General features: G+C 37.2%; 2 protein-coding genes across 3 annotated transcripts in view; one reads left to right on the forward strand and one right to left on the reverse strand.

Moving 5' to 3' along the window:
* Window positions 1-7,387: 7,387 nt before the first annotated feature.
* On the forward strand, window positions 7,388-10,260 carry LOC125265118 (putative nuclease HARBI1). The gene has a single exon (XM_048185137.1). It carries the CDS (start codon window positions 7,770-7,772, stop codon window positions 8,796-8,798), a length of 1,029 nt encoding a protein of 342 aa, XP_048041094.1. The 5' UTR covers window positions 7,388-7,769; the 3' UTR covers window positions 8,799-10,260.
* Window positions 10,261-12,108: 1,848 nt separating this feature from the next.
* The window catches only part of arf1 (ADP-ribosylation factor 1), a 47,885-nt gene continuing 32,059 nt past the window's right edge, over window positions 12,109-27,934 (reverse strand). For both annotated transcript variants that reach the window (XM_048185150.1, XM_048185160.1), the window contains 2 exons: window positions 13,756-13,880; window positions 12,109-13,672 (listed from right to left, as the gene is read on the reverse strand). In XM_048185150.1, the coding sequence (XP_048041107.1) occupies window positions 13,511-13,672; window positions 13,756-13,880 (287 nt within the window). In that variant the 3' untranslated portion in view covers window positions 12,109-13,510. The remainder of the gene's footprint in view (window positions 13,673-13,755; window positions 13,881-27,934) is intronic.

Here is a 27,934-nt window from a genome sequence, read left to right on the forward strand (position 1 = left end):
TCTTCTTTTGGGTCAGATCTTTGTTGCACTTGAAGTTTCAATCTGGATTGAGGTGAGAAGCTCTATCCGGGTCATGGCACCAAAACTGTTGGAAATCTCAGAAGCATAGACTAGGAGACTTTGGGATCTCTTGAAGCAGAAGTTACTCTTTATTGAGAAACACGCTGTGCGTCGCTGTGGTCATCCAAAATCTGACTAAGGCAGTGTACATTGAAGTTTATATACATTTTAGGGGGCAGTGCTTAGTGATAGAGACAAAGCACCAGGGAGACAACAAAGCATGCAAATGAAGTATTCAGGTATAGGAACCCGCCCCAGACGCTAGAGTGTCACAAGTCCTAATCCAATCAGCATACCTATTCAAAGAATGGGAGAGGGGCTCCAACAGCCATGAACGACAAAAGGTGAGAATCTCAGTAATCTGACTCATTAGACATACAATAAAGAGAACAGGAACTGGCAGAAAACTCTTGCTAGAAACTTTGCTAAACAGAATCATTCATCTGATGTGGTCATCTTTACCTTAAAATGCTAAATACAATGTACTTCACCTTAGTAATTCATGTGAGGTGATGTCAGTATGTAAGATCAACAGATCTTAAACAGATTATTAAATTTGTAATCCCACAGAACCAACCTCCTCAAATACTCACTTTTGTTGTAGAAGTATCTGGACTTTCCACACTAGTGGTAAAACATGGTAAGGTCATCCTTGAGTTAAGACAATGTTCTTGGCAATAATGAGACCATTTGATGAGTTCACCTTGACTCCAGGAAATACTAGGGTCATGGATAGCCAACCATGGATGACCGAGAATGATCTGGTTCTTGGGAGAAGAAATGACATAGAATGAGATCTCTTCAGTGTGAAATAATCCAACTTGAAGAGTTATTGCAACTGTCTGTTGCGAAGTGATGCATGGCAGAGTGGGGATCTTTATTTCCTGGATGAGATCGTCATTAATTAAATTGAATTCAGATCCAGAATCCACTAGCGCTGAAACATAGTGTGGTTTATTATTAGAAACCTCAATAGAGACAGATTTTGACGAAGGGCATTGAGGAAATATTCATTACACAGTTTTCCTGGAGGTGTCGTTGGTTTTATTGGGAAAGGTATTGCAATGATGATTGGGTTGGTCACAGTAAAAGCACAGATGTTCTTGTAGATGACAATGTCCTTCTTCTGGTAACACTCTAGTATAGCTGATTTGCATGGGTTCTGTGGCCTGAAACATGGAGAGAGGAGAAGCTTCAACTGGAACAGGAGCCATTTTGTTTTGTTTGGAGCGGGGTTTGTTACGGATTAAATTATCTAACTTAATAGCCATGGTGATATACTGTGATAGGTCAGAAGTTTCATCTTTGCATGCTATCTCCACTTGTAATTCATGGTTAAGTCCTTCTCGGAACACTGTTTTAAGTGCCACATTGTTCCACCCATTCTGAGCTGCTAGCGTTCTGAATCGGATGGCATATTCAGTGGCTAATCGATTACCTTGGCGTACACGCAACAACTGTACAGAGATATCCTAGCCTCCTGCAGGGTATTGAAAGACATCTTAAATTTGCTGAGCAAAATAGTCAAAAGAAGTACGTAACTGGACGTCATTGTCCCACACAGCCGAAGCCCAAACCAATGCCTTTCCAGTAAGCAGAGTCATCATAAATGAATATTTTTTGTATCTTGACAAAATGCTTCAGGTTGATTGGAAAAGTAAATTCTACATTGACGTAGAAAGCCACAGAAATTTTCAGCAGAACCATCAAATTTATCTGGAAGTGCAAACCTTACCTTACCGGCTCAGCTCTAGTTGAGGGAAGTGATTGAATGTAGTTGAGGGAAGTGATGTGAATGTGGGTTAAATGTTCATTGGCTGCTCGTAGACTGGAGAGTTGGCCTTGAAACTCCTGTAGTAAATCACTCTGGTATGCGTAGGCTGCCTGGAGCTGTGATACCTCTGCTAGATTTATTTCCGGCGAAGTATTCTGTAAAAAACTCAGGCTTGGTTTCTGTTTTGAATCCATTTGAATCCAACCAAGGCAAAAACAGTAATCCAAAACGTGATATCCAAGAAACAGGCAAATGGCCATAACAAGAAGCAGTAACAATGGCAATGGAAAGAACTCTCAGTAAGGCAGAAAAGACTGGCAATACTTCAAAAAGTGTTAGTGGAAAGCAAGGCTCTTCTTCTTCTTCTACTGACTTTTTTATGGCGGATGGCAAACCAACTTTTGGTGCATTTACCACCACCAACTGAACTGGAGTGTGAAGCACTAATAAGCAGCTAGCAAAAAAAATTAATAAAAAATAAAATAAAATAAAATAAAAAATAAATAAATTAAGTTCTATTGATTATTCCTATTTCTTTATAATATTTTATAATAGCACCATAGATTCTACTTTGCTCTGCATGTTCTTTCAAAAGGCTTATCAAATTAAATGATTCAACACCCATGTTTTTAACTTTATTGATGAGTTTTAACCTTTCTTTTTCATATTTTTTACATTTTATTAAAACATGTTCTATTGTTTCTGCCTGATTACAATAAATACATTGACCTGATTTATGTTTTCCAATTTTAAACAGAGAATGATCTAAACTAGTATGCCCTATTCAGATGCGTGAAATAATCGTATCTTCTCTCCTATTCCTAAAAACACTTCTTCCATTTCCTACTTGCTAAGCATGGCTCTTTCCCTGCGTTCCATTTGGAAGGGCTCATCCCTATGCCCTAATCCCTTCAAAGGGTTTACCCTCCGGAGTGAGAGCTTCGAAGGGATGAAGGGTGTAGGGGTAAAAAAACTCTTTTTTTGGAACGCACTTCTGCATCATCTTAACAAGACAGTTGAGGAGGATAGATTGTGCAAGCTGCGCCTTTTGTTGAACGTTAGTTTATATACTTATTTATTTATTTTTGGTTTATTGCATCATAATGTATATTGTGTCTATGCATTTGAAACTTTTGAATGGACTGATAAAGGGAGCTGTAAAGTATTTTTGTTTAAGTACAATGTCATTTTGACCATAATAATGTACTAAATCTAACTCGTATAAATATTACAGTAGTATAGAAAAATACTATACATGCATTTATAGGTAAAATCGAACTCCGAGACGACGAACAACCCTGTGCAAAGGATCATGGGGGCCCGAAGTGTCCATCAGTTTTACCCTTCGAAATCGAAGGGCCCTTTGAAGTGGCCATTTTTGAGCACTTCGGTTTGGAATGACCCTTCAATATGGCGGCCATGATTGTTTTCACTCCGAAGTGCCCTTCAGAGGGCGATATATATTCCCCTTGGAACTCACCATACATATCTAACAAACAGGAAGTAACTGTTGAAGAAATGAAGTGTTGTCAGTATTCTGGTGAGGGCTCTCTCTGCTGGCTGGAGAGAGTAGGCATTACAGCTGATGCCCCTCTTGATGGAAATAACATCACAACATTTATTTCTTTCAAGGATTGCATCACTTTTTGGTCAAGATCTTGTAGATCAAGGAGTGTATCAATTTTTGGTCAAGATCTCAATGCAATATGTGAGCACTCTGTAAAGTCTCCTTCAGCACATCCAAAAGACTTGCAATGAAATTAAGGTCTGGTTGGTTCCCTATTCTACTTACGGAAAAAACGGAACTGGCGCTGCGTTCCTTCTGCAAGTTGAATATGAAAGGTGTAGGATATACAGCGTAAGCTTTTTGAAGATTACGGAAAGCAGAAGCACGTGCAAGGTGATCATTTGTGTTTATAAAGCATATACAGTTTTATTTTTTAAGAAAATGACAGATCGTTTTGCTAGATAAGACACTTATTCCTCGTTATTCCTGAAACTGTAATTTTGACCATCAACCGTTTGGAGGCCACTGAAGTCCACTATAAGGAGAATAATCCTGGAATGTTTTCATCAAGAACCTTAATTTCTTTTTGACTGAAGAAAGAAAGACATGGACATTTTGGATGACATGGGAGTGAGTAAATTATCAGGAAAATTTTATTTGAAAGTGAACTAATCCTTTAAACACTCTACAGATTTGTAGCCTGTTCCACTTTTGTTTATCTGGTAAAGTCAGATCTGGTAAAGATCAGTCTGGTAAAGTTTTTTCACAAGACTTTGTACATTGTTAAGTGGCCAGTAACAATAGATGTCCTGGGGAAGAGAAAGAAAGAAAGAAAGAAAGAAAGAAAGAAAGAAAGAAAGAAAGAAAGAAAGAAAGAAAGAAAGAAAGAAAGAAAGAAAGAAAGAAAGAAAGAAAGAAAGAAAGAAAGAAAAAGAAAGAAAGAAACATAACATATGTTACATGAATATACTGTACATATACAGAACATTATGATGTTAGATCAAAGTTTTTCAGGTCAAGGATCAGTGGTTCCCAGCCACATTCCTGGAGGCCCCCCAACACTGCACATTTTGTATCTCTCCTTTATCTGACACATCCATTTTAGGTCTTGGTCTCTACTAATGAGCTAATGATCTGAATCAGGTGTGTTTTATTAAGGAGACATGGAAAACACGCAGTGTTGGGGTGCCTCCAGGAATGTGGTTGGGAACCCCTGCCTTAGATGAATGAGACATGGAGCAGGGACCCCGATACAAAATGTGTCAAACACAGCTACATATTAAGCATAGAGCCTTCTATATTGTTAGAAACCAACCATATTATGATAGTTATACTATGTTTAGACAGTAGATTAGAAATTTAACAATACAGTACTGTAAGTCTGTTACATGAACCTTGTCTGTCCCCTTACCTTGTTTAATTCTTCTTTCCATGCGTCAGGAATTACAGCTACACTGTGATCTGATGTGAATTCCACAACTGAAAACATTCTCAAAGACAAGGTACATGAGAATCAGAGGTATACCAATACAGCTTTTTTTTTTTTTCTTTTTTTTAAAGATACTTATACATCATTTGCACACATCATTTCCAGTAATTCGTTGATGTCTACTTTTCATGATTGTCAAGGATAGTCAAATAGACAACTCTTTGCTTCTGATCAATCTTGATTACTCTTTTAATTTGACTGACTCTTTCTTTTGGGATCATTTGTAGAACAGTGTTCTTTTGGCACACATTTGCACCATTTACTGATGATTCACAGGGCTCCATAAAGAGGGGATTTGGTTGCAGAAAAACTCGACATAGGTATTCATTCTCTCTTTTATCGATGACCTCGCAACATTCACCATCTTCCAAAATAATGCAGTTGTCTGGCTGCTTTGAAGAAATCAAATTACAATACCTTTTTGAATACTTTGTGAAGTTGTGCCATCATGGATTTCTTTGATCTTCTTCACAATCTGTACAAGAGGGCTCTTTCCTGAGCACACCATTCTCTTCAACTGCTGCATGTAATTCTCAAATTGGAAGGCACTGCATTCATCCAGCAAGCCATAAGTTGTTGCATCAGAAGCAAGATGAAGCATTGAATGTACATTGTACACCATGAATGATGGTCCGTACAGCTCCCTGCCTTTAGCTACAAAATACTTTAGCAATTTGTGTGCGTATAACGCATGTTGACTGACCAAGGAGAGGCAGAGTAAGATGCTTATTGCAACACTTAAAGTTAGGAAGTGCTCATACAAGTCTTGCCGAAGAACTCCTGGTAAAACCAGCTTTCCAGTATAAACCAGGAATTGTCTGAGCTCTGTAGCCTTCCACCTTTCCAAGTGTCTCAGACTTCGTGGTTTTCTAGCAAAACATGAAGGAATGCATCGCTGAAGATTATCGCTGCATCGCATCGCTTTGTGCTCACTATGTCTACCTGACCGATGGACATCATGGTTTGTCTACTACATCCTTTTTCCCCCTCTTGTCCAAATTGTCATCAATTTCTTCATAACACCAAGACATGCTTGATGCATATAGTAAATGGGAAATTGGCCAATCATATCAATTGGTAACTTGGCCAAAGGTGTACTTCCATTATGGTGTTCTGGTTGATTTTGAGCTCTAAATGATTTATCTGTTCTCAATTCAAACCTGTCAACTTCTTGATATGTCATTCTTTTTCCCCAGAATCCTTTTTGTTCACACATGTCATAACCATAATATGCAGAAAATGACTTGGTTCTTTTCACCATTGCTTTGGCTGGTGCATTACATTCAATACACCTTAGCTTGACTCAAATTATCCTTCCATCAAATGTAAGGCCACTTTCTAGTAATTGTTTAATTTCTGTAACAACATTCTCAAAAAATGTAAGATCCAAGGGCCTTTGAGATTCTAATGTCAGTGTTACAGGAAATACAATCACTGGTTCAAGATGAATGGAACAGAACACTGGCCACAGTGACAATGATGAACTTTTGAATAGTGGAAGTCCATCAGTATTGAAAGAAATCTCCAGGGCCCGGTTTTTCAAAAGGTTTAATCCGGATAAAATTGTATTTAGTCGGATTTTAATCGGATTTAGTAATCATTTTTTTGCGATCCGTGATCACGTAATCCAGCTTACTTTTGGAGCCAGTTTTTTAAAGCAACATCGGATTGGATCAATCTGATCCAGATAGGAACTTTTCAGGATCACCAAATCTGGATAACCAGTGCTGGATAACCAGTGCTCAAACAGGATAGGAAATCACAATGTAGAACTATAGATATGTAAAGAGCAACAAGTAGAATAGCCAGTGTGGGGTCAATATAAGTTTATTTTTATTTGAAATGAAAACACACACATTTAAAAAAAAACTAAAAACAAGAAAAACCCCACCCCATCCTCTTCCAGCAGTCCGCTCATCTGAGACCTACAACACAAACACTGTACATTGAGGATATTTATAACAAGTATCAAGTATAGATGTATTGAATTAAAAAAAAAGACTTAATGTCAAATACTCCACAATAATTTCAGACTTCCTCATCTGATGTGGAGAGACCAGCTTGTCTGAGTGTAGCCTTTAGGAGGCGGATCTCAAGTCTGGCCTTGGTTTGCTGAAGTTTGGTCAGAGTCAGTTGTTCCTCTGCCAGACGAAGCTGTGCTTCTGCCCTTTCAGTCTCTTTTTGCAGAAGTGCCTTGTAATCATCATCTTTGTTTGATGAAGGGCGCTTCAAGCCTTTCCTCTGAGATCCTGTGGCAACTACCACTGGCTCAACCAATGAGGATCCAGCTTGTTCCTCAGGAACAGAGCTGAGATTCACTATAAATACGCTCTCTGGATCAGCCTCAGGAGGAACTGGCAGATTCTCCTCCTCCTCCTCAATCCAAGGCTCGCCATCCCCTACAACACCTTGAATACCATGGAGAGCTTACGACTTCTCACCTCCAATGATGTCGAGGACCACATCTGTGTAATCTCCCCTCTTAAATGGCTTGTTGCCTGTTTGTGGGTTTTTGGCTTCAGCATGGTCCTTTGTTGCCCTGGCCTTAAGATTCTTCCACCGCAATTTGATTTGGTCTGTGGTCCTCCTCTGGCCAGACCCTATGGCATTCACATTTTCTGTGATTAAAATCCAAACATCATTTTTCTTTTTGTTGGTATCCTTAGCAAAATTAAAACTTCCCACTATTGTTCCATAATGGCACCGAACACCCTCTAGTAGTGCATTGGTTTCAGCAGCAGTGAAGTTACAGCTTCTTGAGTCCATGGTTCCATTGCTTTACTATAGTGAACATTGTTCATCAATTATAGGCCTTGGGTCCAATTGCCTCAATTGAACACAAGCCAAAACTAATCAGTTGTAATAGGTGTGTTTGAAAAGACCAACTACACAGCCATATAAATCATTCTTTCTCAGAGGATTCACAGAGAGACAGTGAAATGGCAGGTGTTGTCCACCGCCACCACCACTTTGCCAGGAGAGGATACCGTCAAAGGGTGTATGTTGAACGTACCAAGCCACTGGAGCAATACACCACTGAGGAGCTGTATGTCCGGTTTCGCTTTGGGAAGGCTGATATAGAGTACCTTGTGAACCTTCTCAGGCCAAAACTTCAACACAGAACCCAAAGGAGTCACGGTCTGCCTGTGGAAGACCAGATCCTCATTGCTCTCCGATTTTATGCATGTGGGACTTTCTATCAAGTTGTTGGTGACTATATGGGAGTGGTGAAATCAGCTGTGTGTGATGTGGTGAGAGATGTGTCAATCACATTGGCCAGCCTGGTCAATGAATTTGTTTCTTTTCCAAAGGACAACCAGATTGCCCAGGCCAAGCGCAGCTTTTTTCTTTTGGGGAATATGCCCAATACTATTGGAGCAATCGACTGCACACATGTGCATATACAAGCACCTCGTGAGAATGAATGGGAGTTTATAAACAGAAAGGGGAGGCACAGCATCAATGTCCAACTTGTGTGTGATGCTGACCTCATCATCACCAACTGCGTTGTCAAGTGGCCTGGGTCTGTCCATGATGCACGCATCCTGAGGGAGAGCGCTCTATATAGAGACCTCCAAACCAACCGACCGGATGGCATAATATTAGGAGACAGTGCCTACCCACTCCTACCATGGCTGATGACTCCTTTTCTAACAGCAAATACAACGGCGCAGGCACGCTTCAACACTGCTCATTGCAGAGCAAGATGTGCAATTGAGCGTTTAAATGGAGTTCTTAAGAGGCACTTTGCATGCCTTAACTACCTGAGAGCGGAACCACAGAAAGCATGCAACATAACCCTTGCCTGTATTGTCCTGCACAACATCGCTACTAAGCGCAATGTCCCTCTCTGTGCTGACAATGATGCACCTGAGCCCCTTGGAGACCCTAACCAACCTCCTGCATTCTGCCAGAACGAGCAAACAGGATGTGCAACAAGGGACGCAATAGTTAGACACTATTTCTGATTTGGATTTGTTTTGGATTTCAAAAATCAGTGATTGCTATTCTTTGCATTTTTTTGGTTATTCTGTAATCATTGCATGCATCACTAATAAATATTCTAAAAACAAAAATATTTTCGATTGTGATGAATATATATATCAATTAGTGACAGAATAAAATTTATTGTTTTTGCTCAATTTTGACAGCTGTTTGGGGGATTATTTTATGAGGCCAAACTCTTTCTACTTTGCTGTAGGCCTATACTGAAAGGCTGAATATGTTAAAGCCTACCTAATCACTGTAGCCTGACGGATGAACAAATAAAATTAAAACCTTATGAATAAATAGGATATCTTGTAAGATACTGCATGATCCAAATATAGTATTATTTGATACATTTTTAAAGTTTTCATTACATTTTGGCCATGAAATCCACGCTGAATCCACCCTTCTGATGGGATCAGTTTAATCCAGATTTTTTGGATCAAAGTGATCCAAATCCTACAAAAAAGTTCTGAAAAACCCAAACTAAAGGTTTGATCTGGATCAAAACCAAGATTGGATTACGTGATCTAACCCGATTATGTAATCCATTTTTTCTTTTGAAAAACACATTTTCAAGATTTGATCCAATCCGTTATCCAAAATCCTAGTGGATTACTTTTGAAAAACTGGGCCCAGAGAATCAATTCTAGAAGTCACCTCAGAAGGATTTTTCACTTTCTTCAGACAATGATAGATGAATGTACTGCATTCCAGATTTATTCTGAATATCTACTGCTCGTGCAGTCTTCAGAAGTGTGCGTGCTGTAGCGGGCAATGTAAAATGTCCCTGTGAATGCAAAACATTTGAAGGGTCATCTAAAGCACTTTGTCGGATTTGGTGTTTGTTGGTCCATGTAATGAGGTCCTCTCTCAAAGAATTTGTTTCCTCATCCTCTTCAGAGACTGACAAAATCAGGGTTTGTGTCATAATCCGGAGAGTACTCAGTGCTTTCATCAATGCTCTGTCCTCTTGATTTAAGGATATATTTTCATATTTTTAGTTTTGAGTTGCTAGGGTACTCTTAATGGTTGCTAGGGCATGGCTAGACAAACTAATAGACTGCATGTCTGCCCAAATCAAAAGAGCCGAGCTTACGTGTCTCTATGATGTTCTGATTCATTTATATCACTCTCATCTATTTTCAATGGAAGTCTATGGAGTGGATGCTAGGGGGCTGTAACTGGTTGCTAAAGTGTGGCTATGATGAAGATTTTAGGTCATAACTTATTGGCTCCTTGATAAGATAAGTCAAATGAGTGAGAGAGAAAAGATTCCTCAGGCCCTGCATGTGCGTGTGAAAATGACAGTTGAGACTGACGGAATGTTCGTAAATTTTATTTTTTAATGCAAGTCTAAGGGACTTTTTTGCCTGCTTTTACGTCCGCTGTGCAAACATCGTAGGTCCGATGACTTAGAAAAGTCATAGCACACCTCTCCTCAATGAGCCGGTCGATTTGACACCTCATTCATGGGTCTATGACAAACGCTGTGGGAGGAATAGCGCACCAAACTTTTATGTGGAATAATAATAAGTATGAGCAATAACAATAGTGATGCTTTGCCTTTAGCAAGCACCATTGATAAGTATGCAGAAGAACAATAGTGATGCTTTGCCTGAGGCAAGCACCACTAATAATAATAAGGAGGAGCAATAACAATAGTGATGCTTTGCCAGAGGCAAGCACCACTAATAAGTATTCAGAAGAACAATAGGGATGCTTTGCCAGAGGCAAGCACCACTAATAATAAGTATGAGCAATAACAATAGTGATATTTTGCCAGAGGCAGTGGTAGTAACTGATTACATGTAATCTGGATTACGTAATCAGATTCCAAAAATTAAGTACTTGTAATTATATTATATTATATTTTAAAATACTGTTAAATCAGACTACAGTTACTTTTTTGATTACATGATTGCGTTATTCTCCCAACGGCAGTAAATTACTCATAATTCATTGATTCTACTTTATCATTTAAATTTTCCTTTCTAAAAAGCCTGCTGCTTGTATCCATTCAAAAGGTCTTCCAGGTCTACCCCCTGCATTTTTCTTTGTTTCTTATACATCAATATGGTACAATATTAAACTACTCAAATCAATGTGATAAATGAGTTTGGTCAAAAGTAATCAAAAAGTAGTAGTCAGATTATATAACTTTAAATTTATAAAGTAATGGATTAAGTTACTAGCTACAATTTTTGATGACAAGTTATTAAACAAGTTATCCCTCTACTGCACACATTGATGGCACATGAAAAAAAATATTCCACATAATTGTTTTTCATTCATTTGGGAACATTGACAAACAAACAAACAAAAAAAAAGACCCCCCCACTCCAAAATATTTTTAGTTGCCTCAGGGCAACGTTGTGCAACAATGGTATAGAATCATAGAGAAATTTATCATAAGACAATGCTCAGAGATCAATACAAAATCACAATTTCTTTTAAAAATGTCAAGAAATCATTAAAAAGGGGAAAACACTTGAAAGACATTAATGTACTGAATTTGATTCATGCATAGGTTTGTATCATGTAGTGTGCCATGTCATATAATGTACTTCATGTAATGATTTCACACGAAACTTCAAAAGGCAGTTCTTCTCTGCTGTGAAATAGTGTCATAATTTTTGCACATCACTTTGTTGCCCTGAGGCAATGAAAGAAAAACTGAATTTCTAAACATGCAAAATAAAAAAAACTTCATAAAACCTGACAAAATGCTTCTCTACATCTTCATACACATATTTTTTATGTACAGTTCATGTCATTTTAAATAAGATTACTAAAGCAAATAATCTTGCCTTCTCACACCATGTGTTCCTGTGAACATGTGTCAGAACAGGACGTCACACCTTCAAATGGTGCTTGATAGTGACTCCCACACCTTACTGGACTGTTCTTTGGTACCTTCTCGACATTTCTAATTGGTTGTAATCATTTAAAGAAAAATTTACTAAACCCAGGGCTTAAGAAAACTTTCTGTTGCCTGAGGGCAAACTGTGCTGTAGAGGGTTATTAGGTTTTTGGACGTACTTTCAACTTTGCTTTGGTAAACCCTAAAACAAATTTCAACTCTAATATAAAGTTTTACGGTTGAGGATTAACATCTCATTTATTAAAATTAAACTTATGTAAATTCTGATGTTTAACCACCATGTGGATCATCAAAATTTATGTACATTTATTTTTTAGTTATGAGCAATTTTGTTCAATGAATTACTGATGCCATGGCAGTCAAGAATTTTTTAGAGCAGCAGAATAACAAGAGCAAACCAGTAAAAGTCCAGTTATACTAATATTTTTAATTACAGTGCATTTGTCAAAATGAAAAACAATAAAAAAGACATAGGTTAGGAGTCACACTATACAATGTTTTGCTAAGATATTCACATAGTTCCAACCCCCAAGTAATCAGTGTCTACCAAATCAGAGGTTAACTGGGAAGAGAAAGAGAGAATAAAAGAATAAATTGTCTTTTAAACCATTAGCTCTAACAATGCATTAACAGTGACCATGTGAGTGGTCATGAAGGTTGTTAATCTCAAACAGGAGTCTCTGCAGACTGTAAAGGCACCAGGGCTTCTCTGGGGGAAAATGTCTTCTACAAGCAAAACAGAAAGCTCAAACAATTGTCATTGATATTAACATGCCAACATTCTAATAGTTGTTTTATGTCTTAAATCCAAAAAATGCACTACTGATTTCAAGTTATCATGTGCTTAGATGAGGTTGGGGTTGTTTATTCCTAAATCCAGAAAACAAAGTTAAAAACTGTCAAAAAATGAAAAAATACATGCACAAGGGATATTTCACCCCCCCCCCAATACTTACATGTAATATTTCACATAAAGAAAATGAAGCCTATTTTTGTAGGACAATTCTTTTTTTTTTAATATTGTCATATCTTCATGGAACAACCTCCAATCCCCTTGAAAATGATCATTACTGTTCAAACCTATGTTAACCTGAGCCGCACCAATTTTTCTCATTCATATTCACAAAAAACATATGTTGTGAATTGAGAATCTGATTATTAAAAAAAAAAAAAAAGAAAAAAGTTCATATGAGAATCTTTGTGTATCTAACTTCTTACTTAAAGGCATCACTCCTCTGTGGCTCCTAAAGTATCATGACAGTAAAGCTAAGAGCTTTCGTCAGCCTTGGCTGAGAAGACCTTGTAATCATTTTGGTTTCTCTTCCTCAAAATTGAACCATAATATGTTCAGGTAGTGTCCATAATGTTTGATTTCCTGTACTCTGTTCAAGACAAACAAAACAGCTTTGTTTACAGTACATCTAAAAGAGAGTCTTATTATAAGCACAATAAAATAATACATGTGCAAGATTCAAATGAGACCTGACAGTTTACAGGACTAACGTTCTTAAAACTCTTTCCAATGACTCAGAAAAAAAATGGGGAGGACAGGGAAGGGGAGGAAAAGGAATAAAGGACTAAATGTATTTTGCATAATGGTGCTCAAAAAGCTGCCTCACAAAAAAAAATAAAAAATAAAATAAATATTTACATTAAGTGAGTAACACTTTTTCCTGCTGTAGGGACCTATTCGTCCACAATCAGGTTTAAAATGAGTGCAGCTTCCAGCACCGTTTGTTTAAAAACAAAAGAGTAAAGCAAGTGTTGAGAATATCAAACTAAGGAAGGAAGAGCAGTACAGTGAAGTCATTATTTGTGGTTTTTCAGTTGGTTAGACAGCCAATCGAGTCCTTCATAGAGCCCATCGCCGCTTGTGGCGCACGTTGCCTGAATGTACCAGTTCCTGTGCCGAAGCGAATGCAGCCCCAGCTTATCTGTGATTTCTGCAGCATTCATGGCATTCGGTAGGTCCTGTAGAACAAAGACATTGTCAAATATGTAAAAACTTGCAATTGAAACGTGATTGCACGTAATCAGTTAAAAGCTGTTAGCACCTGTTTGTTGGCAAACACTAGCAGGACTGCTTCCCTGAGCTCATCCTCAGCCAACATTCTCATCAGCTCCTCTCGTGCTTCATTCACACGCTCTCTGTCATTGCTGTCAACCACAAAGATCAGACCTGAAAAAAAAAAAAAAAAGAAAAAAAAGAAAGAAAAAGATCAGATTATAGCTTAAAAATAGAACTGACATCACACCAATTACCCAACGTTCTGTATAATAACCTGTTTTAACACAGATTAGGGATAAAAATGGTTACCTATTTGACAATAAACCATGATAAAAAAAAAAAACTCCAGATACTTAGTATTATAGTTTCATATTTTAATCATCATTTAAACCCTATTTGGTTATCGCAATTTGAAAAACTCACGGTAAATACTCAGGGTAAAGTTAAAAGCATGCAGTGTTGGTTTCATTTAGTGTGAAAACATGACGGAAGGCAGAGTGCTGGGAGAGATTATTTGAAAGAATGTTTGAATAAATGTATCTCTACACGGGAACTGACTGTCTTCAGAAAAGATTTAATGGCATTTGCTTTTCATCTTCCCTCCTTGTAATGCCTAATAAAGTAGTGTTTATAGCTGCTTTGTTTACAGAGATTACTGGGGAAATATCTCTATTCTTGCTGTTCCATAAGCGCCACCTCCTATCAGACAGTGGATTTACATTTTCATTCAGCCTGCAGAACAATGCAAAAAGCAGACCAGATTTTTGTTGTGAAAGGGTTAGTTCACCCAAAAATTCTGTCATTTATTACCTACCCTCATGCAACTCCACACCCGTAAGACCTTCGTTCATCTTCAGAACACAAATTAAGATATTTTAGTTAAAATCCGATGGCTCAGTGAGGCCGCCATAGGGAGCAATGACATTTCCTCTCTCAAGATCCATAAAGGTACTAAAAACATATTTAAATCGGTTCATGTGAGTACAGTGGTTCAATATTAATATTATAAAGCGACAAGAATATTTTTGGTGTGCCAAAAAACAAAACAAAATAACGACTTATTTAGTGATGGCCGATTTCAAATGGCTTCATGAAGCATCAGAGCACAAATGAATCAGTGTATCGAATCATGATTCAGATCGCGTGTCAAACTGCCAACGGACGAAATCACATGACTTTGGCGCTCCAAACAGCAGATTCGATACACTGATTCATTTGTGGAATGGCATGAGGGTAAGTAATAAGTGACAATTTTCATTTTTGGGTGAACTAACCCTTTAATTTTAACCAGTAGATGGAAAACAAGCTAATGTCTGAAAATCTTTGTATAATAAGGTAGTCTATGTAGAATTGTTTATGGAGCAAATAAAATACCCATCTTTCATAACCTTTTTTGGTCACTATACCCCTGATATGAAATTCATATACCCTTTCATCTGTACCACAAATTAACTACAATGCCATGCTAGTTTCATTTCTCTTGTATCACTTGTTTTATTCTCAGATAATAATAATTGTATCTCAAATTACAATTTCATGTTAATTTAATTATTTGGCAAGTAGCTGAAAAATAAGTCAGTCATTACCACAAAATACAAGACAATACTAACAAAAACTGTCCAAACATGCAGTGATGGCTCTACACGGTTCATTTAAATATTGGCCAGATTATTAGTAGTATAGTAAAATCATGAACAAATAGCTTGGTTGAACCATTTGTTTTAAATGATTCACTTGAGTTTATAGTAAATTTTTAATAATTATGTTTTTTTTATTTAGGCCTAAACATTTAAATAGTGGCTGTCATGAAACAGATTTATACATTCAGTATTGAAGCACATGTTAAGTACAAATACAATGAATATGCAATAGCCTATAGTGTCTATATTTAGCAAAATTCTCCTCTCGAAGTTCATTTTTGTAGCTGACATTAGTTTTTGGACATTGAACGGCTTTTCTGAAATGTGACATTTTTACAAGCTGTTTTATTGACGCCTTTCTGCGGTTGAAACACTGATTGATTGATTGCATGTGACATGATACGGATTTCGGTAAGTTGTACTGTACCTTTCAACATACCTTCGGATGTTCATTTATGTTTATTTTGTGTTGTAACTAAAGCAGATGAAATGGTTGGTTCACGAGCACTACAGCGATCTGTCACGCCACAAAGCGCCAAGAAAGATCACGACTCACTCCAGTCCATGGGAAAGTAGGCCATTTTTGATTCTTGTGAGAATCAAACCTCTTTGGATCTACACGATTCACATAAATTATGTATTTTGATTCAAAACGGATAATTTCACTGTAAAGTGACTAGTTTGCAGGTATGATAAATTAGAAAACTGAATAGAGGCAATAGTCTGGAAACACAAATATTTTTCCATCCTCTGATTTCTTTTTTCCATACTTTTCCATACCGCATAGGAACCCTGGTATTATCTAGGGACCTCTAGTCATTTGTAATAATCACGGAGGTTGTCTGTGATCTTAATTCTGTGCGAATCGGCCATGTCTGTAATTTGTAAAGTAAAAATTTCCCTGCAAATAACCTACATTATTTCGCCAAACACTGAGGTCCTGTGATAACATTAGTCCTGAACTGGCATCTCTGTGATTTGGTGGGGTCGTATATCATTTTTTTCAAGATTTTTGTTTCCTGTGCGTCTTTTTATCCATCTTTCGCGAAGAATGGAGTTTGTGTTGGAGTGTTTTGACAGTATTTTGTGTGCTGGGTCATATCGCTATACACCATACAACAATACAATTTGCAGAAAAATAAAACTGAAAACCATGATTAAGTGCAAAAAACAAACCGTGATGACGGGCCCAAGCCCCAGAGCCACCCCCACCCTGGTAGCTTCAGGGCAACTGTGCATCGCGGGCAATAGGCATTTAAAACGGGAAAACATAAAAGGTCAATGTCTAAGTCATTTGATTTCACCACATTTACTGTAGCAGTTGGTGCTGCTATGACCACAAACCACAACAGCCACATCTAAATCATTTAAATTTAGATTAATTTTATGTCATAGGAAGTCATAGGTCAATTTCAAATGAGTGCAGAATGCCATCCAAATGCTGATGTTGTATTATCCCAACTCTTCTTTGCATGTTATTTGACCTACCTGAGCTACCGTTTGCACACCAATGTTATGCACAAAAAGCATGCTTTTATTTAATTTCAATATGGGTGGTATCCGATGAAAAAAAAATTAATTATAAAATTAATAAATGGAGCCAAATCACGGAAACTGCAAAGATGATTTTAATGTCAGTGGCAGGTAAGAGTAAGATACGTGTCTAGATTTTTCAGCTCACTAATGGAAGTTTATGATAAACAGACACTTCTATAAAATCATGTGAAATTTCCTTTTTTTAATAAATTTGAATTACATCAATAAATAATTTAAAGACATGTGTCATATGTGATAGTCGCAAACACAGCATGAACTTGTGTAATGACCATGTCTAGAAAACACACACTCCTCTGTTTAAAAAAAAAAAAAAAAAAAAAAAGTCACATCCATGTGATCAGACACCTACAACGAACACACAGCTTAAGTTTAAAATCAATCAATGTATGCAGATGTTATAACACTTCCTGTCTCCCTTTTCTCGCCATAAATTCGTTGCCTCGCCATGGCCAAACCGTTTGCAATTCAGCTCGCAATTTAGCATCAATGTCTTGACTTCATGCTGACCAAGTTTGGTGATGATCGGATTAATCGCCTAGGAAGAGTATATCAAATTCCAGAGCACGCTTTTTTGAAACAACCCATAATAGCTGATTCCTGTTGGGCTGGCGTATAACTAAGCAGTGGTTCCCAAACCTGTCCTGGAGGACCCCCAGCCGTGCACATTTTGTATGGCTCCCTTTTTCCGACACACCCATTTCAGGTCTTGCAGTTTCTACTAATGAGCACATGAGGTGAATCAGGTGTGATATAGGAGGGAGACATACAAAATGTGCAGGGCTGGGGGTCCTCCAGGACAGGTTTGGGAACCACTGACTTAGAACACGAAAGTTGTTCAGCCCGATGAGATCTATATGTATACTGAGTTACATGCAACGTGTTTGATATACGGACCAAGTTTTTGGACCCCATTCAAGGGGGCACCGTGTATCTTATTGAACAGGACCTCAGCCTCTGCGGCATCCTAATGGCTGCAGATTCCAATGTGTGTGCCAATTTTCAAGAGTTTTTGAGCACGTTACGGCCCCCCAAAAGCCCCGGATGTTTGATAAATAAATAAATAAATAAATAAATAAATAAATATAGCTGCAAGCAGCGATGGTGGGCCCAAGCCCGGTGCCACCGCCACCTTGGTGGTTGTAGGGCAACTGCGCACGGTGGACGATATGAATTTAAACTGGGTAAATGTAAAAGAACTGTGTTAAAGTAATTTGAATACACCACAATTACTGCAGCCAGCTGGTGCCACTATGACCGTGAACAACAACAGCTACATCCATGAGAACATTTAAATTTAGATGAATTTCATAGGTCACTTTGAAATGAGTGCCATGTTATCTTTTGCAGCTCAATTTTTTAAGTCTACATCCAGTGTAAATCTAAGTCCAGTATTTAGCTTAAAAGGAACACTCCACTTTTTTTGAAAATAGGCTCATTTTCCAACCCCCCTAGAGTTAACACTCTGAGGTCTAAAAACGCGCCGGCGCGTTTTGCAGTTTTTTTTTCACATTGCAGCAAAACAGACTTAAAATACTCCGTCATTTTTTATCATAGAGACATAAGTGATATATCAATTGAAAGTATAGAATGTCTTCTTTTTTTTGTGTACACTCAATCAAAATAAAACTTTGTGCTTTTTAAAAATAAATAAAATATACAGGGTGTGCTGTCCTGCCATGTCCGTCTCTGCAAACATCATTCTAAAAGGTCACTAAAAGTAACTAAAATAGACGGCTTATACATGCTACATGGACATGAGAGATATGTCTTTGCAAAGCTTTAAGTGTCTACTTTTAAACGAAACAAATAAATTCTAAAAAAAATATTCTCCCTTTATGTAATCAGTATAAAAGTAAAGAGAGGTACTGTTTCTCCTGTCTTACCTAATTATCTTTAATGTGTGCCCGCCCACGCGCAGAGCGCTCTATTCATAAGATAATGAGCTGAGGCGATCTATGCAAACTGTAAACGCCCCTAACAGCGTCTTAAAAAGCATCAAGTTTCATCAGATTCATTCGCTTTCCTGCGCGTTTGGAAGATGGCACGCTACTCAGGTGAGCAGGCTCTTCAGATGGTCCTGGACAGTGAGGAAGAGTTCACTTTTTCCTCGGAAGAAGAACACGACTCTGACGATGAACGTCTGTATTTTGAAGAGCGACTTGATCCAGCTGAAGATACAGTTTCTGATGAGTAAGTGATTTAGTTTTACTTAAATTATTTTACGTGTTTTTTCTATATAAGCGTACATATATATTTGCCTTATATTTACATCTAGGCCTATCTATATAACTTTATCTCATAAAAATGCTTATAAATAGAATGCTTTTCTGTTGATATACTTAAATTATTTGACGTGTTTTTTTATATAAGCGTACATATATATTTGCCTTATATTTACATCTATCTATATAACTTTATCTCATAAAAATGCTTATAAATAGAATGCTTTTCTGTTGATATTCGACTTGTTATTAATATGCATAGATACGTTGGATACACGCGTTAGATCGATTAACTGCATGCAGTTGAATAGCATATTATGATAGACGTGAATGTGCTAAAATATGCTTGGCTGTGAAATGCGCGAACGTGTTGCTATTCACTAAATGTGCTAACTGATATAGCAGACTGTAACGTTTACACATTCGCACACTTTGTCCGGTAATGGCCAGTTGACAGACATATACAGCATGCTTGTATACCTGTTACTTTCCTGTCCGTTATGCATAGCTAATGGTATGAGAGTAGTATCTTATATGCCAATAATAACAGTTTTTTTTTTTTTTTACAATTTGTTTTTTTTAGGAATGTGGATCCATCATTCTCACATTCACCTGCAATTCCCACTAAGAGGGCACCCAGCAACACAGGCGGAAATGAGAAAGAGTAAGTACATGTTCACCCACTATATGGTAGGCCTATGTACACTACCGTTCAATAGTTTGAAATCGGTATGATTTTTCATGTTTTTAAAAGAAGTTTCGTCTGCTCACCAAGGCTACATTTATTCAATTAAAAATACAGTAAAAACAGTAATATTGTGAAATATTATTCCAATTTAAAATAACTGTGTACTATTTAGTCTACAGTGTCACATGATCCTTCAGAAATCATTCTAATATGAGGATTTGCTACTCAAGAGACATTTATTGTTTACAATTGTTCAGAAATGTTTCTTGAGCTGCAAATCATCATATTAGAATGATTTCTGAAGGATCATGTGACACTGAAGACTGGAGTAATGATGGTGAATATTCAGCTTTGACATCACAAGAATAAATGACTTTGTGAAATATATTTAAATAGTACACAGTTATTTTAAATTGGAATAATATTTCACAATATTCCTGTTTTTACTGTATTTTTAATTAAATAAATGTACCCTTGGTGAGCAGACGAAACGTATTTTAAAAACATTAAAAATCTTAGTGATCCCAAACTTTTGAACGGTAGTGTATGTATATATCTGTCTGTATGGCTTTCTTTCTTATGCGTGCACAATATATTAGCATTAGTGCTTGGTAATGTTAATATATACAATAATAAACATTATATTAGTATTAGTTATTGATGATGCAAATAGTATAGCTCCTTGTGTAATAACCATCTCACTGTTTTTTTTTTCTCCAGCTATAGCCCTAATGAGAGTGCTCCAAAACCCCTTGCAAAAAAGGCCAAGAAAAACATTCAGACAAGCAACAGGCATTCAGCTCTGTCATGGAAAACAGATAATGACACTGACATGGTTCCACAGACTCTGAGATTCCTACCTGCACGGGAACCTGGACCACAGCTGCGTCCTGCTGATGAACACACTCCTAAGAGTCTCTTCAAAATGTTTTTTTCTGAGGATGCAGTTTCAACTCTATGCCAGAACACCAATGCTCAGGCTGCCAGGGCAGTTTCAAAGGGATGTAGATATAAATGGACAGATATCAGCATCGGTGAGATGTACCGCTACATTGGGCTGCTGTTTTACATGGCTATGGTGAAGATGAGCTCCATCAGTGACTACTGGCGACAGGACAGTCTTTTCTCTGTGCCTTTTCCTGCTACAATCATGTCAAGAGACAGATACCGTACCATTTCATGGAACGTGCACATGAGTCACCCAGATGAAGACAAGGAGAATGACAGAAAGAGGGGAACAGCTGATCATGACAGTCTTTTCAGGGTCAAACCTCTCATGGACACAATCCGCCTTGCTTGTAAAGCAATCTACCATCCTAAACGGAACTTGGCTGTGGATGAAAGAATGGTGGCATGTAAAGCAAACACTGGAATGAGACAATACATGAAAGCTAAGCCAACCAAGTGGGGCTTCAAGTTGTTTGTCCTTGCTGATTCATCAAATGGATACACTGTGGACTTTTCTGTGTACACAGGAAAGAACAACTTTCCCACAGGCCATGGACTATCATATGATGCGGTGACATCTCTTCTGGACTGTAAAGTTTTAGGCTCTGGGTACCATCTGTACATGGACAATTTCTACACAAGTCCTAAGCTCCTGAGAGACTTGTTTGCCATGAAGTTTGGTGGCTGTGGGACATACAGAGACAACAGGAAGGACTGCCCTCGTAATGCAGCTAATTCACTCTCCAAGAAATCTGCCAGAGGATCCATCAGGTGGATTCGGGATGGAGCTCTTGTATTTGTCAAGTGGATGGACACACGAGAGGTATCTGTCTGTTCTACCATACATGCTGCTTATAGTGGAGACACTGTGCAGAGGAGGGTGAAATCACAAGGAACATGGAGGACAAAGACAATTCCATGTCCTGCACCTGTGACTGCATACAACCAACACATGGGGGGTGTCGACCTGTCTGATCAGCTGATACAATACTACACAACACAAAACAATGAAGTGGTACAGAAAGATCTTTCTACACTTCCTGGACATTGCTGCCACAAACGCTTTCATCATACACAAAGACCTTTACGGTAACATGACCCATAAAAAGTTCATAGAACAGCTGATTGCAGAGCTCTTTGGTATGTCGTCACAGAAAGCAGCTCCAAAACGGACCAAAAGTGACCATGTACCGGTTCCAGCAGCAGAGCTGACATCAGATGCAAGGAATAATGCCACCGCTGGTCGTCGGAACTGCATGCTTTGCAAAGTACAGCTTGGTAAAAGGCAAGACACACCTTGGAAATGCCAGGCATGTGACATTTACTTGTGTCTTCAGTTGAAAAGGAACTGTTTTCAGAAATGGCACACAGATGTGTGACTGTTCAGATTCTCTGTTCACCACCTCTCACTGACCATTGGGCTGCAAAGATTATCTATATGTGATCAAGCAGGTTATGTATAGGGTGTAAAAGTGGGCTTTTTTATAAACCTTACCTTTATTTGCCTGTATACACAAAATGTGCCTTTGACCCTTGTTTATATGTGGATTATATTGTTAACTTTATTTTAAATAAAAAAGAAAAAAAACAATGATATGTCTTGTCTTTGGATTTTCTTAGTTGACTCAGTCACATTCCTGACTGAATGGCTCATTATGCGGCTCATTAGGGGCAGGGTCTTAATCTCCCCAGGTGTAAATCACTTCATTATTCATGAAGAGTCACACCTCTTCGCATATGGCCTAGCTAAACAAAAAGTGTCTTAGAAATTTAAAATCAATACAATGTTTTATGTGTCAGAGTAGGGAGGATCATTTCCACATCATTTTGAAGCAAAAACTCTACACTAAAATATACAATTCTCAAAAGTCTTGTGAAAAAACATTTAGTATGCATTTTGAGGTATTGTTTCAGTTACTTTTTTTTTTTTTTTTTTCAATAACCACGCATAAACATTATTCCTTTAAAAACACAAACATGTACATACATGTTCCTCACATATTATGGTAGCCTAGTTTGTGCTGAATACAGTGTAATGACACTTTTGTCATTAATATGTTTATAACCAACTGATAAAAGCACAAATGTCAGAGCATGTCAAAACTTCTCCAGGGCCCAAAATCAGCCTCAGACTCCAGAGGGTTAAACAGTTGAGTTTTATCGTTTTCGAATCCATTCAGCCGATCTCCGGGTCTGGCGGTACCACTTTTAGCATAGCTTAGCATAGTTCAATGAATCTGATGAGACCAATAGCATCTCGCTCAAAAAAAAAAAAAAAAAAAAAAAAAAAAAAAAAAAAAGACCAAAGAGTTGATATTTTTCCTATTTAAAACTTGACTCTTCTGTAGTTACATTGTGTACTAAGACCAACGGAAAATGAAAAGTTGTGATTTTCTAGGCCGATATGGCTAGGAACAATCCGACGTAATAATCAAGGAACTTTCCTGCCGTACCATGGGTGCAGCAGGCGCAATGATATTACGCAGCGCCTCTCACAGATGTCTCCATGGTTGCAAGGCACACTCCCTGTGCAAACAGGGGGTCACAGCCCCTAGCACCCAGGCTCACCGCCACCCGGTGGTCTTAGGAAAACTGTGAACAGTGGGCGATAGACATTTAAGCGGATAAATAAAGTAGAAATATGGCAAAGTCATTTTGATGCACCACAGTTCCTGGTGCCAGCAGGTGGCTCTTTGACTATAACTAAATATTGCCATGTAGATGTCTTTAGGCCAGGGCTATTATCAAACATAAGTTTGGAGCAGATTGGACATTGTATGCCTGAGTTACAACAACTTCCTGTTTCGTGGAGTTAATCGCAAACATTAGCACTTAGCCAAGTGTTGCATGATTTAACGTGTTTCTAGTATGTTTGGTACTTTGTAGCATACCGAAATGTGTTTCTGGGAGTGAATTACAGTGTAAAGCATGCCATTTCTGTTGCCAGCAGGTGGTACTATGACTAACTGAATATTGGCATATAGAAGTCTTTAGGCCAGGGGCCTGTACCATGATGGTAGTTAAACTCAGGGTTACAGGATTAGTTTCGAGTTGACAAAACCAAACAGATGCAATCAGGGATAATTGGTACCATGACGCAGCTCATCAACTTTCTCTCTCAACTCAGGCTTTGATCCTTAAGCTATGATTACTCCTTGCGCGCGTGCACATAAAAGAGTGACGTCGCCACCGAAAAAGTAATCGTTCAATATGGATAGAGCGAGAGCAGTGTATTTTTCAGTGGAGGAGCAGGAGATAATGCAGAAGTACGAATAATATAAATGTATTTCAAGCTCAAAGTAACACTGACTGAAGATTGTTTCGAAGAAAGATTGCTGATTGTGTTAATGCGTAAGTTGAACAAATGCATTCCATATTAAATGTAAGATTATGTATGTTTTTTAATAAAATAAAATAAAATAAAATAAAATATAATATATATATATATATATATATATATATATATATATATATATATATATATATATATATATATATATATATATATATATATATATATATATATATATATATATATATATATATATATATATATATATATATATATATATATATATATATATATATACAGTCCCCTCCAAAAGTATTGGAACAGTGAGGACTATTCCTTTATTTTTTTCTGTAGACTGAAAACATTTGGGTTTGACATCAAACAATTTATATGAGACAAAAGATCAACATTTCAGCTTTTATTTCCAGGTATTTACATCTGGATCTGATACACAACTTAGAAGATATAACCTTTTGTTTGAACCCACCCATTTCTCATGTGACCAAAAGTATTGGAACATGTGACTGACAGGTGTGTTTTGTTGCCCTGGTGTGTCCTATTACATTGATTATTCAAACAATAAATAGCACTAAATGTCTGCACTCAGTTTCAGATTTGGGTTTTGCCTGTGCAGACTGCATTTATAGTTAGACGTGTAACCAACATGAAAACCAGAGAGCTGTCTATGGGTGAAAAACAAGCAATTGTGAAGCTGAGAGAAGATGGAAAATCAATCAGAGCCATTGCACAAACATTGACCATAGCAAGTACAACCATTTGGAATGTCCTGAAGAAGAAAGAAACCACTGGTGTACTAAGTAACAGACCTCGAATGGGTAGACCAAGAAAAACATCAGCTGTTGACGACAGAAACATTGTGAGAGCTGTAAAGAAAGACCCTAAAACAACTGTTAGTGACATCAGCAACAACCTCAAGAGGGCAGGAGTGAAGGTATCACAGTCTACTGTCCGCAGAAGACTTCATGAACAAAAGTACAGAGGCTACACCAGAAGATGCAAACCTCTCATTAGCAAGAAGAATAAGGCGGCCAGGCTGGAATTTGCCAAAAACTACAGAGACAAGCTTCAAACATTCTGGGGCAAAGTTTTATGGACTGATGAGACAAAGATTAACCTCTACCAAAGTGATGGAAAGGCTAAAGTTTGGAGAAAAAAAAGGATCTGCTCATGACCCCAAACATACAACTCATCTGTGAAACACGGTGGAGGTAATGTCATGGCTTGGGCTTGCATGGCTTCTTCTGGGACGGCTCATTGATCTTCATTGATGATGTAACACATGATGGCAGCAGCAAAATGAACTCTGAAGTGTACAGAAACATTTTGTCTGCCAATTTACAGAAAAATGCAACCAAACTGATTGGGAGATCCTTCATCATGCAGCAAGATAATGACCCAAAACACAGTGCCAAAGCAACAAAGGAGTTCATCAGGGGCAAAAAGTGGAAGGTTTTAGACTGGCCAAGTCAATCTCCAGACTTAAACCCTATAGAGCATGCATTTTACCTGCTAAAAAAGAGACTGAAGGGAGTAACCCCCCAAAACAAACAACAACTGAAAGAGGCTGCAGTGGAAGCCTGGAAAAGCATTACAAAAGAAGAATGCAAAAGTTTGGTGATGTCAATGGGTCATAGGCTTGATGCAGTTATTGCAAGCAAAGGATTTTCAACTAAATATTAAGTCTTATTCACTTTAATCTATTTTAAGTTAATCTGTTCCAATACTTTTGGTCACATGAGAAATGGGTGGGTTCAAACAAAAGGTTATATCTTCTAAGTTGTGTATCAGATCCAGATGTAAATATCTGGAAATAAAAGCTGAAATGTTGATCTTTTGTCTCATATAAATTGTTTGATGTCAAACCCAAATGTTTTCAGTCTACAGAAAAAATAAAAGGAATAGTCCTCACCGTTCCAATACTTTTGGAGGGGACTGTATTATATATATATATATATATATATATATATATATATATATATATATATATATATATATATATATATATATGTGTATGAAGAGTTCAGATGCAAAAGCCGCTAAACGCCATCTCTGTCAAAAATTAGATAATGACATTGAACGAATGCTTACGGCACGTAGTACACGTTCAACAAATCACGTGCTTCAAATCCTCTAAATCGCAGTGTCAGCCCATTCAGAAATATTGGTTTGTTGGCAAAAGCCTCTAGACGCCACTTCCCTTTGGCAGCAAAAGCCGCTATATTCCGAGAACCAATCAGAAAGCGCGAATCGAATCATTATTCCGAGCGGTTTCAATATAGCGGCGCGCTGAGGAGATTTTTTTAGAGTCAGATTCAGATTGAGATTTTTAAAATAAAAGATGGAGTACGATGAAATGGATCAGCCTGTCCTACTAATATTGAATGGCAGAAGAAAATGTTATTTACCTCAAAACTCCGCCTGTCATAAGGCAAAATAGCCTACAGTGGAAATGGCTTGGTTGCAATTGTATCATGCACTCATAACAGTTCTTCGTGCAGTGCCGTTACTTTGAAGGAATCGGATTTATTATACATCAAACAACAGCTCTATTTCGCCAAAGACAAAGTCAAACAAGATGCTATTCTTCTGTCTCATATGGAAGCTGTGCCATATAAACGGAGGAGGCAAAAAGTGGAGGCTGAATAGAAGAGACGTGTTAGATCCCTGTGTAAAGAGGTTTGTCTACTGTTTCGTTTTTAAGTGATAAGTGCTCTCATCTTTTTCAGGGTTTTTAGTTGCATCTTTAGTGATTTTAGTGATTTTAGTGAATGAAACAATTGTTCAAATTAAATCTTTTTAGTTTTTAAATTATATTTTTGAAGTCTTAATAAATCAAACATTTGACATTTTATTATCAGTGTATGTGTAAAAATGTATGGGTCTCGCAAGCCATCTCTCACATTGTGTAACATTTTCAATAATTCAATATGAAAATCACCAAGCATTTTCAGAGAGAAACAATGTTTTCATTCAGACCCTGTGATGCCTCGGGTTAGTTCTATAAAAGGAACTTGTCTCTATTTTAAAATTATTCTAAATATAAATAATATCAAATATGTTGCTAAAAAAAAAATTTAAACAATTGAAATATAGGCTAAATGAAAATATAAATTAAAAATAAATATATATTTTTTTAAAAACTTACATTTTCAGAGAGCTGAAGAAGTAGTTCACTTTTTAGTAGTTCACAAGAAGTTAATTTTGCAATGACAAAAAAGTAAAAATAAAACAAAAAGCATTAATAAAATAAAATCATTCATTAAACAGCCCCAGATCCTCCCAGGAACAAACTCCAGTGTGAATGAGAGATGGGAGGTTTAGTCTTTTAAAATTAAAATATTGTTTAAATTAAATCTTTAAAGATTTAATAAAAAATAATAATAAAAAAAAAAAATCAAATATTCTTTTTCTACAGTATCAGGATAACATCTGATGCCAATGGTAGAAATGATTTTGCTTAAATTTAACCTAAAGTATACTTTTTATTAAACAACATCTGTTCAAAAACCTGTACATAGTCATCTTAGATCTTATTTCTCAAAGATTCAAGCAGAAGGGTTAGGGTTAAGTTTTTGAGAAAACAGCATGTTAAAAACCCTATGTTAACTAGAAATATTTAATTTGCTTTGATTAAAAAAAAAAAAAAAAAAAAAAAAAAAATCCAAACATGAAGGTATCTCTGTGTTTGACAACTCGCAGATGCAACTAACACGTCCCTGTAAAACCGAGGACTCAGCTTTTCTCTTATTTAGTTTAAGTTGCATCTTTAAGAAAATCACTATGCATTTTCAGAGAGGGATCCTCAACAATCATTAATGATGGCCTCAGGATATAGGCTGATGAGGTCATTTACAGAT

This window comes from Megalobrama amblycephala, linkage group LG1, assembly GCF_018812025.1.
Source record: "Megalobrama amblycephala isolate DHTTF-2021 linkage group LG1, ASM1881202v1, whole genome shotgun sequence".
NCBI lineage: Eukaryota > Metazoa > Chordata > Actinopteri > Cypriniformes > Xenocyprididae > Megalobrama > Megalobrama amblycephala.

Coding starts and splice junctions, on each gene's coding strand:
- LOC125265118 (XM_048185137.1), top strand. CDS start 7,770: ATGGCAGGTGTTGTCCACCGCCACCACCACTTTGCCAGGAGAGGATAC.